The following is a 16,895-nucleotide window of genomic DNA, read 5'->3' as shown; positions in this document are numbered from 1 at the left end:
AGCTCCTTTCTTCAGTACATCTGTTTTTCAGTTCATGAAATTAGAACACATAGAAGAAATAGGATGATAGTCACCAAGAATGGTTAAAACCATGAACTACCATGCAACTGAAAATACCACATATACTGAAAAATGGAGCAATGCCAAGAAAATCGGACAATTAAAAAAACTAAAGGGAAATTTTATAAGTTGTGTTTAAAATCATCCATTTTAACATATCCAAAAGAAGTTGAATTTATTATTTTACATTGACACTCTGTAAGTTAAAACAAAGAATAATCAAGTTGTCTCATGGACTGGAAGGTGACTTATTAATTCCCTTTCATTTCCAAACCTCATCAAGCAGTCACTGCATTTATGAGGTAAGTCAGCTGAATGCTTGAAATCTAGATGAATTTTAAGATCTTCAATTTGTCCTGTTGAATATTCACAATATTGACATAAATAAATCCCTTCAGATAAATGTGAATTTAAATGCTTGCAATATTCTAGCATACTGGAAAAGCCTTTCCCACAGTCATCACAAACATGAGGAAAAATTTTTGTATGTTCAATAGCCACATGCCTATTAACATTTGTATGAAGTCTACTCCGAAAACCACATACTTGACATACAAAGAAGTTTTTACATTTGTCAAAGGTAATTTTGCTTAAGAGGCTATACTGTCCATGTTCTCCATTGTTATACTTATCACTTAACTCTATTAATTTACATGCATGCTCATTTACCACATGGCTATGCAAGTCTTCTGGATCATTAGTTTCGTGTTCACAGAACTGACACAAGTACTGCTCATCACAGCTGTGCTCCTGGAAATGTAGGTAGAGTTCACTGCTTGAAGAGAACTGCACATCACACTGCTCACACCAATAGAGGTGGTCACTAAAATGGGTGTCTGCAATGTGCTGGCTGAGGTTCTCAAAAATTACTGTCTTATAATCACAGTATTTACAAATATAGGGATCCTCTTCATGTAGTTTGGCATGTTCTATCAGAAGCATGTTGGTAGAGAAACTTTCCTTGCATACTCGACACACATTTGAATCAGTACGTTTATGCTTCAGGATCATATGCTGCTTTAAATCAGAAAAATATTTGCTGTTGAACTCACAAAGTTCACATTTATAGAGGCCACTGCTATTAGCTCTCAGTAAAGGCCATTTCTGCTGAGCAGTCACATTCAAAGCCTGGCTCTTGTCAAGAATTTTACAAAGTTTAGCTGGTGGCTCTTCATCAGTTTGGTCTTGAAGACTCTCAGAGGAATTGTTTTCTGTCTCTATATCATAATCCTCGGAAATTGCATGCACTTCTACAGCAATTGGAACATCTTCAGCAGTGTGAACTTCTATAGGACTCTCCTCTTGAGTTTGTTGGTTGACTGATTCTGGTGAGTCACACTCTTCATCACAAATTTCAATATCAGCAGATTTTTCTGAAGAATAAAACAAGCCTATTATTATTTCTAAGTAAGACCTGTTAAATAAATGCAACTGGGCAAAAAGAAATTTATTGTATGTACTGTTTTTCACTGATCTATATAAAATATGTCAATGCTAGTAATTAGTTTCCCCAACCTGTAGAAAAGGCAGTGTGGTCTAGAATTCTAAGTACTGGACTAGGAACCAGGTAGTTCTGATTTCTGTTTCTGGCCTTGATTCCATCTGGAAATTTTGGCAAGTCATTTGATGTCTCGATATCAGAATCATCATCTGTAAAAAGAGATTTGGAAGAATACATTTTATATCAAAGGATTAAGCATTAATTATAAAATAAAGCACCAACTACCTTTCATATAATTTTGATTGTTATCTATATATCCCAGTCACACAGAAAATCTGCCCAAACAAACAATTGCTTTTCCTTCTATGCCCCATTTAGACCAGAATACACTTGCTGATATTACTTGGGAATTTTAAGTTTAAATTACTGAGTTTGAATAAGCCTTTATTCCTTCAGCCCAGCCGCAGTGTTTTTTAGCATGGGGAAACTGAAATACAAGTCAATAGAGAAAACTGGGCTTCAATATGTTTTTTTTAATAGAATTTTATTTTTTAGAACAGTTCTAGATCTACAGAAAAAACTGAGAAGATAGTATAGATTTCCCATATATCCCACACTGTTTCCCTACTATTAACATCTGACATTAGCATAATGCATTTGTTACAATTAATGACCAATACTGATACATTGTTACTAACTAAAGTCTATACTTCATTCAGATTTCCTTAGTTTTTACCTAATGTCCTTTTCTGTTCCATGATCCCTTCTAGGATACTAAATTATATTTGTTATGTCTCTCTAGACTACTACTGTTGGCTGTGGCAGTTTCTCACCATCATTGTTTTTCAGGACTTTAACAGTTTGAGCAGTATTAGTCAGGTATTTTGTAGGATGTTTCACTAATAGAAATCTGTTGGAGTTTTCTCTTCAGTGATTAGACTGGAATAATAGGTTATTAGAAGGTAGACCAAAGAGGTAAACTGGCATTTTCATCACATCTTATCAAAATTACATACTATCAGTATGATTTGACTGTTAATGCTGATCTTGACCTCCTGGCTAAGGTAGTACTTATCAGGTTTCTCCAATGTAAACTCACTCTTTTACTTTCCATACTTTACCCTTTGGAATGGAATTACCATGCACAGCCCACACTTAAGAAGTAAGAAAGTTATGTTCCAACTCTTGGAGGGAAGAATATATATATTAAAAATTTAGAATTTTTCTGCACAGATTGGTCTCTTTTCCCTTATTTATTCAATCATTTATATCAGCACAGACTCATGGATATTTATTTTATACTCTGGTTATAATTTTTTTCCTCAGATTGTTTCAGTTTTGGCTACTGGGAGCTCTTTCAGTTTACTCTTGGGCTCCTTCAGCATACCCCTATACAAAGTGTGTAAGTTTTGGTTTGGTTTTGTTCTTTTGAGTATTTCCTTATTTTCCAGCACTGTAAGATGCTCCAGGCTCATCTTGTATATTTCCTGACCCAGACCTAGAATTAGCCATTTCTCTGAGGAGCCCTAGTTTCTTTTATTAGAGAAAGGTATTACAAACCAAGACCTGGGCACTAAATGTGCTCACTACTACTGGGGTGTAGTTTCTTTTAGGCCCTCTTAGCTAACAGAGCAAAAAATGTGTGTGTATACTACACCATGTTTATATACATATCTATAAACATTTCTGTATGTAACATCTGAATCTATTAATATATTAAGCTAAACATCAGTTCATACTGATCTCTCTGACTCCACATGTTTTTAACACTTTATATTTCTGTGCCTGTAGTAGGAGCTCCAGGGAACCGGGACAATCGCAATGCCAAACTGGGAATCGGTGCAAATTATTATTCACCCAATGCTCTAGAAAAGAGGAGTCAATAGAAGATGCAAGATTGAAAAAGACCAAATCACCCTTTATTCTTTCCTTCTATTAGCCCTCCAGACTGACAGGTATAGCTGAGTGAAGAACTGTGTGTAAAACTAAACCTTCCACCATAAATGCTCCCAACTCTAGGTCACTCCTGCTTTGCCACCAATTTGTAGCCAACTGAAATGGATTTAGGAGCATATGCTTTTTATTTATATGTCTGAAATAATGTTAAAATTAAAATTGTTTATTTGCTTTCTTATAAAACTTTGTTTTCTTACATTATAACAAATTCAGACAACTGCCTGTTTTGAAATTATCAACCCACATTTCATCCATATTTTCAAGTAAGGAATAAAAATATGTAAAACCAATTTAAAGAAAAATATTTTCAAAAATATTAGATATACCTTTGTTGTCAAAATATTTTAAGTCTGGCTGTCTCATAGAACAGACACTATAACAATGATCAGAAAAAATTCCATTGAATCCATCTGCAATTCTGCTTATTCCAGAGGAGTCTGAACATAAAACAAAATTTAAAAAAATTCAAGCATAGTAAACATATACACATTTAAGGAGATACCCCTTTATCTAACATATACAAATTTTCATGATTTTAATTATAGTTTCTGTAATGAAAATACTGCATAATATATTTCTCCATTTGTAAAGATTGTATATTCAGATCTGATACTAACATTGAGTTTTGAAAGAGCCACAAATTATACACTTTAAAATATAACTTTGAAACACACAAAGATACATTTGCTGGATAGTCAGAATCTCACAAAATATAAATATACAACACTGCCAAGACAGCAGAGCAAACCTTAATCAAAAGATCTAAAATTACAAAATCAAAATGAAAGTTCATATTTTTGAAAATAATGTACAGGATAAAGTTTTTTTCCCCCCAATAATGCAAAATATCTTCCACTGAGGTTAGTGGTGTGTCTTAAGCACAGCTTGGAATTGGGACAGCTAAATCCCAATTATGCTGCATAAGTAAGTAATCTTGGCTATCTAATTTTAAATATCTATAATCCACAGAGTTGTAAGGTCTAAATAAAATAATATCTATAAAGTTCTGATGTGTGCCTAGCACATGGTAAATAATGAGGAACATATAAAGAAAGTATTTAAAGTGTCCTCTTACCTAAAAATTGACCCAGATATTTAAGTCTTATCTGATCAATTATGAAAAAATGGATGGAAATAAAATTTCACTGGAATTAATCTATGACCCAACTTTAAAATGACTTCATTACACACTGACCTGAATAACGAGAAGGGTGTAAAGTCTTCCTTTTTCTTTTTTTAGGATACTCATTCATATCTTTTCAATCTAAAAAATGAAAAAAAATTAACAAATAAATATGATAAATAACAACTGCTAATATTGTTATAAAAATTTTTTCTAACTAAAGAATTTGTTGCCAATAAGAAATGTGTGTGAGGCTGGCGTGCAGTGGCATGATCCTATCTCAATGCAGCCTTGAACTCCTAGGTTCAAGTGATCCTCCCACCTCAGCCTCCCGAGTAGCTAGGACTACAGATGCACACCACAATTCCTAGCTAATGTTTTAATTTTATTGTTTTTTTTTGTAGAGACAAGGTCTCACTATGTTGCCCAGCCTGTCTTGAACTCCTGGCCTCCAGTGATCCTCCCAAAGTGCTGGGATTATAGGCATGAGCCACTATGCTTGGCATGAAAAATCTACCTTGTAAGAGAAATATTAAGGAATGCCTCTGGTTTGTATTTCGGATTTTTTTTTTCCTATCAAGTTTAAAGGCAGGACAGATTTATATTTTCTTTCTCACTGAGGTTGAGAAATTCTATGTCAAATGTTGATGTAATTGTAAGAACTAGAAAATTACAATAAACCCTATGCTTAAATTATGTTTTTAAAAAAGAAAAGAAACATCGTGCCCATGGCACCATATTGAGTTTTATAAGCACATTTCCTACAACTGAGAACATTTTCATACAGGTTTCAAACTAAAGGCAGGTACATTTCCTTAAAAAAATATTATCATAAATATGTATTGGTCTCCTGGCTTACAGAAAAAATATTCATCACATAGAAGCTCAGAATATAAATAATTTTCAAGAGAAAAAGTTTTTTATTTATAAGGTCACATTCAACATTCTATTGAGAACACAACAGGTGTAGCAACCATTGTACAATTAAATTCCCATGAACTGTCATAAAATTAATTAATTTCACTATATTCCACTTACTTGGTATTATTCTTACTACTGGAGTGAGGAAAAATGAAATGAATTACAGGTAAGTTTCCACAGATGATTTAAAAAAAATGCCTGTAAGTAAAACATAAATTATATAAGCAAAAATGTAGTTTACTTCTGAGATTCAGGAATATAATGACACTTGATATTCAAGTATAATATTCTTTTGAATATAATGTACTGAGTACTAAATATTATGTATATTGATAAATGTGATCATGCATAACTTTTTCATATTTCTTTGACATGAATTCCCCTTCTAATGTTATAGCTATAATTTGACACCAAAATAGGAATATAAGTCTGCATTGATTTTTTTCCAGCCACAGGAAAGCAAGCATAATGAAAACAAACACCAAACCAGACTTAAAATCCATATCATCCTCTCAAAATTGTTATTACTCTTTGATATTGATGAGGAAATAGAGGCATAGGAAAGTTAAGTCAAAATTGGATACTCAATTGCTGGGGTTGGGATTTGAACAAAGAAAGGTCTAACAGACTTTAAAGCCCATGCTTTCAATTCCTTTATTTTAGTTCTGGAAACAAATACATAGATAAAGTAACCACCACAATTCCAGTAGATCAGTGTCTTACATTAGTGTTCTTTCCAGAGAAGCAGTGGGCAAGTAAGGAATGTCAGAAATAGAAATGCATTGTGAAGCTTTCTCCACCAGTCGTATTATATATATTGCTTTTCTTACCACCAAGGTGATATACATAGTGATATGGTCAAACAGTAGATAGCAGATAGTGCTTTTTCAGTTTATTAAGCATTTTCCTAACTCTTATTCTATTTCATCTTCACGACAATCCTGTGAGGTACACAGAGGAGCTATTATCAAACCCACCTCATTTTCGCAAATGAGGAAACAAACACAGCGAAGAAAGTCAAGTTAACTAAGAAGTGGCAGAACCAGAGATGAAAATGCATGTCTTCCAATTCCTGGGCATGGAATAACTAACACTATGTTAGTAAATCTTCACTGCTAATCACTGCCACCCAGCAAGTTACATCTTGCTTCCAGTTATTACTCAGCCATCTCCAATTGGGAAAAGGGGAACAGACTTGCCTAAAGAAACTTAGGCATGATATGGATAGGAATGATGCCAATATATATTATAAAATGCCTCACCAAACAATGTAAATAGCATTCCTTGAGTAACCATCCCAATCCACTGCATTCAAAAATAAAAATAAAGAAAAGCTGTTTCCACATTTATGTAATAAACTAAAATTTCAAGACTTATTCCTAATACCTCTTTTGTACACTTCCAGAATTTATATAGCCAAAAACTTGACAGTGCATGTTCTAAATATTCTACAAGTATCAGGGAGAACACTAAACCGTCAGCCAAACGTGTTAACTCGTCTCTTGTTATTTCAGAATACATTTCAAGTTCTTTAGAACTTGAAGAAAAAAGAAAGAAAAGGAAACCAAGCATGGCATTAAAATGAATGTTGCAAGCTGGCCTGGATTCAGACTGTCAGGTGAGAAGAGTAGGATCACCTGGCTCAAGAAGGGTTTGTCTCCTATCTAGGGCTGAACAATATCCAAACGTTTATCAGGTTTTTCAGCAGGTCGTTGAGATGCCCACTTGAGACCAAAAATGCTAATCATGTCTCATTTCAGCACACATTTTTAACGGCCTTATGTATGCATATTGCCATGATGAAAAAAATGGCTTTTTATTCAAGGATGTCATAGAAATATTTGCTCACGCGTCCTCTTACCAGGAAGATTATGAATCACATGCAACTTACCACTCACTCCCCTTTTCCTACTTAAACACAAACTACACATGTAATACGTGTCACTGCAGGACAATCAGAAAAATTTTTTAAAAATTAAATCAAATCACCAGGAATCCATTCTTCCAGGAAAACCACTGTTAATATTTTGGTGTACATATCTAGACTTTTTCCTATGCTAAGCTACACATACATGTTTTACATTTACAAAAATGGGATCATGCCACAGGAAACATTACCAACTTAGAGGCAGCCTTTACTCAAATATACGGGCAATGAGTATTTGAATAGCAATTTTCCAGACCAGCACAAATCTATATCTCTTTGCAAAGAGATAAACTGCCTCAAATTACTCATATCCCTAGGTAACCAAAAAAGGGTTTACAAGCACCGTAACGAGTGGGTTGGACTACCGACTGGAGACTTGGGGCTCCAGGACCGGCGCCTGCTCTCTGTGGCTACGACTCGCCGCGCGAGCACAGTGATGCGCCGCCGGAGGGCTAGGATGCCGGGCGGCGGGGCTGGGGAGCCATCGGGGTGCCGAAGGGCGTCCGGAGCCCATCGCAGCAGCAGAGCCCTAGTCGCCCGAACCCGGCCGCCTCCACCCCAGCGCCACGCAACTGCCTCGCCCGAGCCCGGCGACCAGCAGCAGGCGCTGAGAAGACTCCCGAGCCCCGGCCCCAAAGACTAAAGGAAACAGCAGCAGGCGGCCGCGGCGAGCCCCGGCCGAAGGGTCCTCCGCAGGAGTTAGCCCTTCCTTGCGGATGGGGGAGGGGACCGCCATCCCGCCATAAAACGAAGGCAGGGTTTCAGTCTGAAAGAAGCCGTCCGGTCTTTCCTGCCCTCTCCCGTTGGATGAAGAGCCCGCACGCCTGCGTCCTCTGCAGCAGCGCAGCACCCGGCCCACCTGCTCCTCCCTCACACTCACCCGGCCCTCGGGGCCCGCCGGGCCGGCCCCAGCGCAGCTCCGAGGCGGCGGCGGCCAAGGCGCTGGAGCGCCGGCAGAGCGGCCGCGCGGTCCGGCCGGCGGACACGCAGCGGCGGGCGGCACCGCTCAAGCCCTCGCGCTCCGGGGCGCTGCGCTGGGCCGGCCCCTCTTCCGCCCGCGCGCCCCACGCCCAGCGCGCCAGGCCCGAGGCCTACGCTCCGAGGCCGCACTCACCACCTCGCTCCGCGCCTGCGCCGCGCGCCTCAGGGGCCCGCCGACTGGGCGGGGAGGTGACTAGGGGAGGGAGGGCACGGGGAGCGGGCTGCGCGGCCTCACGGCAAACCCGGCCTGGGAGGGACCACCCACTCGCAGCCCCGGCGGTGGCCCGGCGCCCCGCGCCCCGAGTCGGCGCTTCTGCGCAGCCTCAGGCCTTTTCTGGGCGGGGAACCGCCACTCCCGGCCCCAGAGGGGGATTCCACCCTCCACTGTTGCTCCACAGCAGGCCGCCGGCGAGCGGGCTTCCCGCTGCCCACCCCGGCTCCTCCCTCTCGCCGTGGAAGAAGCGGGGGAAGCGCGGCGCGTGAGAAACCCCTTTCTACATTTCTCCTCCAGGGGAAGTGCGAGAATGGTCTTGCCCAGGTTAGGCAAGGCAGATAGCCTGTCAAACTCCCAAATATGCCAGCTGTCTGTTGGGGACAAAAAGGGCAAGAACCGCGTCATGGTTTTACTGGGGCCGCACCAGAGAACCAGACGAGGCTGGGATGCTGTCTGCAGGGCAAGAGGGTGAAACTTGAAGATAGTGAGTCTGTTATTAGGCTTTGGCCGGATTCCTTGGCTCAAGAAATCGTCGTGCAATGAATGTGAAGTTATAGGGGAATTGGATTTGACAACTTAAATTCTTTTTCGATTCTGAGTTTCTATGAGCAGATATAGAAAGAAATAAATAAGCGTAAATAAATCTGCGAACACAGTTTCAAAAATGATGCATCAGAAATGATGCAAGTGTGGTCATATGTTCAATTTAATCCTTTTGATAGCTCTTTGAGATTGTTAGTCCTAATTTACAAATTAGAAAAGCGAGTTTGTGAGAAGCTAAAAAGGCTGGGTCTTATTCATTTTGGTAGCCTCAGCATCTGAGATTGTAATAGTTGTTAAGTGGATGAGTGAGATCCACGTGGATTATCGGGTGCCCAAGGTCACTCGGATAGTCAGGGTTCCGATGGTGTCTTTTTATCCACGTCTACTGCTGTTCTGGTAACCACATGCTAATGCAACTAACTACTGGAAAGTAATAATCACAGACCTTGCTCTGATCCCTTCACTATTTTACAGGAGATAAAGCTATATTTGAAAGAGACACGACTTGTCTGTGAAGCTGTTTTTATAACCTCATGATTTTAATGTGGGTACTCAGCCCAAATAAACGAATGTTCACGAGTAATACTATGGGTTGAATAAAGTACGAAGAGAAGTAGAGACATTTTAAAATCCCAGAATAGTTAGTACCTGAGGCAGAATAGGGAATCTGATACAGTAGAAGCCACAAGGGGGTGTCATGCGACCATATGTAGTTGCTGTTTTGCTCCTGCATAGCCTTGTGGATGAAGTTTTAGTCCAAAACATTTTGTAGTGAAAGCAAATGCACATTCTTCCTCGCTGCCCCACCCCTGTCAGTGCATTACTTAAAAAAAAAACCCTCATACTCTTTGCACTTAGTATTGTATTGTTTAGATGTCGCTTAACATAATCACAAATCAAAATGTTTTCCAATTTAATTTTCGGTTTTCCTTTTTCTTCTTGTCCCCCTCCTAGGGGAGGGTAGCACCTGAGATAAAACCCTGAAATCTCAAGAGTACCAAGTTGTAGAGTTGGTTAAATCCTATTATAAATTTTACTTAGGGGGTATTTAATCATCGTTCTTCCAAGTTTTTGACACAGTTGTAGAATACCTTAATTTTTTCCTGATTAGAAAAGGGATACCAAGCCGGAGGTGCTGGCCCTCGCCTTAGTCTCAGCTTCTAGGAGTTGGAGGCTGCAGTGAGCTAGGATCTTGCATCTATAAATAGTCACTGCACTCCAGCCAGGGCAATATAATGAGGCCTCCATTTCTAAGTACATATATAATAATTTTTAAAAGGGATATAGGTTTGTTACATAATGGAGACAAAAGTATAAAGAGCAAAAGAAAAATTTACTGTAATCCCACAATCCTGAGCTAATCACTGGTAACATTTTGCTCTATATCTTTCTGTTATTTTTATACCCATATAGACATATAAATTTTTTTGCAAAGTTAGAATATTGTTATTTATGTCGTTTTGTAACAGGTTCCGCCCCCCAATTATAGTGTGAACATGAACTTGAATATAGCATGAACGTTCCTTATGCTGTGAAAATGTTAATGGCACTTTAGAACTACTATAAAAATAAATTTTACTATGCAGTAAAATAGTGGACATTTGAGTTGTTTCCATCTTTTTTTTTTTTTTTTTTTTAAGAAACAGGTCTCACTATGTTGCCCAGGCTGGTCTTGAACTCCTAGCCTCAAGCAATCCTCCCACCTGGGCCTCCCAAAGTGCTGGAAATACAGGTGTGAACCCAGCCTGTTTCCATCTTTTAAAATTCTTTGCCAATTTGGTAAGTAAAATATAGTATTACATTTTAATATGTATTTTTTGTATGAAATTGAATATTTTCTGATGTGTATTTTGGCCATTTGTATTTCTTTTGTATAAATTTTCCAGTTATGTCCTTTGCTAATTTTTTATAGGTTGTTTATCTTTTTTTAAGTAAACTCTGACCTTTTACCTGTGGTGTCTGTTGCATATCTCTTTTTAGTTTGTTGTTTGCTTTTTAATTTTGTTAGTGGTACAAATGTCTTAAATTGTTGTGAAATCAAGTCTATTAACCTTTTCCTTTACAGATGCTATTATTGGCCCTATGCTGAGATAATCTTTTCTTCTACCCAAGATCTGGCCGCATTTTTTGCTTTAACTTTTTATTAATAGTTTATCTATAATTTACTTTGTAGTATGAGATGAGGAGAACTCTCTTTCTCTGTTATAATCCTTTTTTTTTCATATTTTTCCCTATTTTGTGTAACAGCCTAAGGTTAAATTTGTAAGAAATAAAATAGCTTGGGCCGGGCGCGGTGGCTCACGCCTGTAATCCTAGCTCTGGGAGGCCGAGGCGGGTGGATTGCTCAAGGTCAGGAGTTCGAGACCAGCCTGAGCAAGAGTGAGACCCCGTCTCTACTAAAGATAGAAAGAAATTATCTGGCCAACTAAAAATATATATACAAAAAAATTAGCCGGGCATGGTGGCTCATGCCTGTAGTCCCAGCTACTCGGGAGGCTGAGGCAGTAGGATCGCTTAAGCCCAGGAGTCTGAGGTTGCTGTGAGCCAGGCTGATGCCACGGCACTCACTCTAGCCCGGGCAACAGAGCGAGACTCTGTCTCAAAAAAAAAAAAAAAAAAAAAAAAGAAATAAAATAGCTTCACCTGATGTTCAAGTAATCTCCTAAAGCATTAGTTTTCAAACTTTAACTGAATCAGAATCACAGGGAGATCTTGTTAAAATACAGGTTTCTGTGCTTTATCCCGGAGTTCCTGATTGGGTAAGTCCGGGCTAGGGCCTGAGCAGCTGAAGTTCTAACAAGTTTCTTGGTGATGCTGCTGCTGCTGGCTGGGGATCATATTTTGAGAACCACTGTCCTAAGGCATTCTTCACCCAACCCCACACTAGCCATGTAGTGTTTCTCACTGTTCCACAGATACGCTCTATCGATTTCTCACTGATGTGAGTTCGTATATGTTTCTTCCATCTGCAATCCCTTTCCTTTGTTTTCGTCTATAAGATCAAGCTTACAGTTTACATGTTCCATGAAATCTTTGATTTTCCCTTACCGAGATTTCTGATAAATCCTCAGAGATTCCACAGCAATTAGTACATTTGTCCACTTATCACCAGAGATGCACTTATGTGAAGGTAATGAAGCTTAAGTTTCAAGTCCCTTTAATTGCATGAACGTCTTCCAAGGCAAGGTACTTAATTTTGTATTTATAATTTTATATTCATTTTCTTCAGTTGACCTCCCCAGTTTGCATAAGCTTCTGTTCTCACAAAATTTGGCTCCACCAGTTCATCATGTTGTTTCTCCACAGATTGTGAGTTCCAGTTTTATCATCGTTTTAAAATATTTTCTAAATTTATTATTTTTTTAGAGACAGAGTCTCACTCTGTCACCCAGGTTGGAGCGCAGTGGTACCATCATAGCTCACTGAAACCTCCAGCTCCTGGACTTGAGTGATCCTCCAGTGTCAGCCTCTTGAGTATCTGGGACTACAGGCACATGCCACCATGCCCAGCCACTAGTTTTATTATCTTCTAATCTGCACCATCTCCCTGCCTAGCACAGTGTCTTGCATACAGATGCATTCATTTTTTTCAGTAGAATATTGATTATATATCTACCTATGTCCAGCACTGTACTAGACACTGGGAATACAGTGTGAGCAAGATATACATGGTCTTTGCCCTACTGGTTGTATATATAGTTGAGTAAGGAAGATAGGCAATTACAACACTGGGATGTAATGCGTAAACATATAGTGCAAGTAAAGAGTGTTATGGGAGCACATGACACGTGGCCTATTTTGGTATTAACTTGTTGAATGAATTGATAAACTCTGTTATGGTCACCACTGACACTAGTGTACACCTGACTGGGAAATACACTCCTGACTCAGGCATGAGGCAGCTGCATGCCAAAGTCCCAAGTCAGTGATCTCACATACTCAAGAGAGCTACCTTTAGACAGTTTCAAGGGCTAAATTTATACATTTCTACTTTGAAAGCCCAGATCTGGCCAGCTAATCAACCCACTCTGACAATTTGCTTTTCTAAAATGGGACAGAGACAGTTGTAAAAGCTTGTAAAAATCTACCCCATTTCTCCTTTCTTGTTTCTTGAACCTCATCCCTGAGAGCCTATCTAGATCTTATACTGGACCAGGGTCTGTGTTTGGCTGTAAAACCTTTTTACTCAGTGCTCAATTTTCAGCCTCAGTCTTTATTTTTTTTTCCTTAGCTCAGTGGATGACTGAATAAATGAATGAATAAAATCTGATTAGTCTTCCATGTTAGAATATTAATAATGGTACCTTATACAGTGTTTCTGTGGCACTTTTCATTTTTTCAGGGCATTGTATTTACAGCACCTGGGAATGCAGGTCATGTTGTATCCATTTGATAGTTTTGAACTCAGACGCACATAGCCACAAAGATCCAAAGACTGAACCACATCTAGTGAAATCAAGATTAGTAGGTAATGAAAAGGAAGAATTTCCCCACTAAATAGATATGTTTATTCTAAGAAGAAAACTTATTGATTGTTTAGGTCTCTGGTAGGCATTACTAATCTTCAACAATATCAATTTTTGGTGATCTCTACTTTCAGGCATACAGGAAATTATATCGCCTGTCCTGCTTGAAGTTAGGTATAGCCATATGACTTGGTTCAGCCATTAAAGTGTCAGTAGAAGTATGTGTCACTTCCTGGTAGAAGCGTTTCATTTCCAGTGCTCAACTCTTTAGCCCTCCCTTCTTCTGAATGGAGTCATCAGGACCCATGGCAGACACTGCACATGAACAAGAAACAAACTTTATTGTGTTGTATTGCTAAACTTGTGGGATTGTTTGTTGTTGCAAAATCACTAGCCTATCCTGACAGTTGCAAGGGCTACATTTATACGTTTCTTTAGCCAGTGTCTGAGACTGAAGAACAGAATCAATGAACATTTATATTCTATTAATGTGCCTTTGGATTCATTTAGCAAGCATTTAAAGCCTACTATTTTCAAGATGACTGTAGTAGCCATTGTGAAGGGGGCAATACAAAAATATGGTTTTAGTTACTTTTATGATGATTTCATAAGGCTACATTGAAACCCTTTGTAAATCTGTTAGAACTGTAATTTTCTTGGAGTATTTTAAATCATTTTTAATTTATCTTTTAGAGGCAGGATTTAATTGTATTGCCTAGGCTGCTGTCAAATTCCTGGGCTCAACCAATCCGCCTGCTTCAGCCTCCCTAGTAGCTGGGATTACAAGAGTATGCCACTGCACTGCTTCTTAGAGTATCTTCATGTTGCAGTTCTCAAGTTTTACACCAAGCGGTGCCACATACTAAGTGGTAACTAAGGGAGCTGCTTTTGATGATCAAGCATATCCAGAGAGTTTACTCCAGACTTTGACTAGCCCAAATTTAGCAACATTGTTTTCCTGTTGTTGCCAATAGGAATAAAAAAATCTCAAAGGCATAATTATTTGTAATGATTGCTAATCACAGTAAAAAAACAACCTCCTTGCCAGCACAGGGGTGAGGTATATATATTTTGCTTATTTTAATTTTTTTGTAAAGACAGGATCTCAGTGTGTTACCCAGGCTTGTCTCAAACTCTTGGCCTCAAGCAATACTCCTGCCTCAGCCTCCCAAAGTACTGGGATTACAGGCATGAGCCACCATGCCCACCCTGCCCTGTTTATATCTAATCAAAGCCTAGCACAGTACTGATGCAGAGTAATCACCTAATAAATATGTATTGTATAAATGAAGGACAAAAGGAAGGAATTCATGAAATCCCTTAGCACAGTATAAATATTCATACAATGTTTAGTTCAAAGTATGTTTAATGACAAAAGGCTTACACTTGGCAGGCATTTCTTCTCATTATTAATTCCTCCCAAAATTAATTTTTGAACTTTGAAATCAAAAAATTGATGTGGAATTTTAAGGGGAAAGGTAGTATCAAAACAAACTTTGCTTGGTTACTCATAAAGCTGCAAGGTTTTTAGGCATTTTCAAGCCCTTAAGAAAAGAAAAAAGATTTAAGGAAGAACAGCATAATGAATGAAGGTCTTGGTTTTTCTGCTCTTCCCAGATGTAAAATCTCTCTCTCTCTCTCTTTTTTTAAATTTTTTTTTGAGACAGAGTCTCACTCTGTTGCCTGGGCTAGAGTTCTGTGGCATCAGCCTAGCTCACAGCAACCTCAAACTCTTGGGCTCAAGCAATCCTACTGCCTCAGCCTCCTGAGTAGCTGGGACTACAGGCATGCGCCACCATGCCCGGCTAATTTTTTTCTCTCTATTTTTAGTTGTCCGGTTAATTTCGTTCTATGTTTTAGTAGAGATGGAGTCTCGCTCTTGCTCAGGCTGGTCTCAAACTCCTGACCTCAAGCAATCCTACTGCCTCCGGCTTCCCAGGGTGCTAGGATTACAGGCATGAGCCACTGTACCTGGCCGGATTTTTTCCATTTTTAATCTGCATGCCTTTTGGGTATTTTTATGACTATTATAAAATTTTCCAAACACACAAAGAAATAGAATAATAAAGGAATGACCTCCTCCCCCCCATGCTCATCATCCAGTTTTTGCTTTTTTTTTTTTTTTTTGAGACAGGGTCTTGCTCTGTTGCCTGGGTGAGAGTGCAGTGGTGTTGTCATAGCCTACAGCAACCTCAGACTCCTGGGCTCCAGTTATCCTTCTGCTTCAGCCTCCTGAGTAGCTGGGACTACAGGCACACGCCACCACGCCTGGCTAATTATTTTATTTTTGGTAGATACAGGGTCTCACTCATGCTCAGTTTCAGTTTTTAGTAATTATAAAGATTTTGCCACACTTCTATTGGTTTATCTCTTTATTTTTTCCTTCTTTTCTCCCTCCCTCCTTCCTCCGTTCTTCTTTTCCACTTTTTTTCCTGAGGCATTTAAAAAAAAATCTCAGGTCATTTCTCTTCTACATTTTTCTCTATAAAACATGGCATTTTCTTACATGAACACAATGTCCTTTTCACACTTAACAAAAATAGCATTAATTTCTTAACATCCTTTAATTCTCAAATTTTTCTGTTTGATAAATGTCTTTTTTCAGTTGGTTTGTTCAAAACCAAGATTCAAACAAAGTCCATATATCAAACCTAGCTGTAGCTGGGCGTGGTGGCTCACGCCTGTAATCCTAGCACTCTGGGAGGCTGAGGAGGGAGGATCGCTTGAGCTCAGGAGTTCGAGACCAGCCTGAGCAAGAGCGAGACCTCATCTCTACTAAAAAATAGAAAGAAATTAACTGGATGACTAAAAATATATAGAAAAAATTAGCCAGGCATGGTGGCACATGCCTATAGTCCCAGCTACTTGGCAGGCTGAGGCAGAAGGATTGCTTAAGCCCAGGAGTTTGAGGTTGTCGTGAGCAAGGCTGATGCCAGGGCACTCTAGCCTGGGCAAAAAAGAGAGACTCTGTCTTCCCCCCCCAAAAAAAACCTAGTTGTCATATCTCTAGTCTCATTTAAGCTGGAGAAACCCATTCTTACCTTTTTTTTTTTTTTGCCATTGATTTGTGAAAGATCTGTGAAAGATCAATTTGCATTTTTTACTTTCCAAATTTTTTCTTTTACCTGTGCTGTAAGAGTTTCAAATGTTTTAAATTGTGTTAAAACAGAAATCCAAAGATTCCCATGTTAAAAAATCTGTATCTCTGAGTCTTTGCCAGTTTACAAAAAGCAGATTAATCTTCAAAATAGAATAACTAGCCT

The 16,895-nt window shown here is 38.9% G+C and overlaps 1 protein-coding gene and 1 long non-coding RNA gene across 8 annotated transcripts in view; one reads left to right on the top strand and one right to left on the bottom strand.

Moving 5' to 3' along the window:
• Positions 1 to 120: 120 nt before the first annotated feature.
• ZNF639 (zinc finger protein 639) lies at positions 121 to 8,676 on the bottom strand. 3 transcript variants are annotated; one of them, XM_045539716.1, is made up of 6 exons: positions 8,543 to 8,676; positions 5,619 to 5,699; positions 4,653 to 4,721; positions 3,784 to 3,894; positions 1,576 to 1,710; positions 121 to 1,433 (listed from the first exon to the last, which is right to left on the bottom strand). In XM_045539716.1, exons 3-6 carry the CDS (start codon positions 4,708 to 4,710, stop codon positions 280 to 282), a joined length of 1,458 nt encoding a protein of 485 aa, XP_045395672.1. In that variant the 5' UTR covers positions 4,711 to 4,721; positions 5,619 to 5,699; positions 8,543 to 8,676; the 3' UTR covers positions 121 to 279. The 3 variants fall into 3 exon arrangements, with proteins under 3 accessions (XP_045395672.1, XP_045395671.1, XP_045395673.1); XM_045539715.1 differs by lacking the exon at positions 8,543 to 8,676 and adding an exon at positions 8,309 to 8,478; XM_045539717.1 differs by lacking the exons at positions 5,619 to 5,699; positions 8,543 to 8,676 and adding an exon at positions 8,309 to 8,478.
• The window catches only part of LOC123630282, a 27,106-nt gene continuing 18,647 nt past the window's right edge, over positions 8,437 to 16,895 (top strand). For 4 of the 5 annotated variants that reach the window (XR_006732631.1, XR_006732634.1, XR_006732630.1 and 1 more), the window contains exons 1-2: positions 8,437 to 8,947; positions 10,807 to 10,945. This is a non-coding gene — a long non-coding RNA (uncharacterized LOC123630282). The remainder of the gene's footprint in view (positions 8,948 to 10,806; positions 10,946 to 16,895) is intronic. The other variant, XR_006732633.1, reaches the window with a different exon arrangement.

The sequence above is a fragment of the Lemur catta genome, chromosome 1 (assembly GCF_020740605.2).
Source record: "Lemur catta isolate mLemCat1 chromosome 1, mLemCat1.pri, whole genome shotgun sequence".
Classification (NCBI taxonomy): Eukaryota; Metazoa; Chordata; class Mammalia; order Primates; family Lemuridae; genus Lemur; species Lemur catta.
Note: the sequence above shows the minus strand (reverse complement) of the source record. Positions and strands in the feature narration are given on the sequence as shown.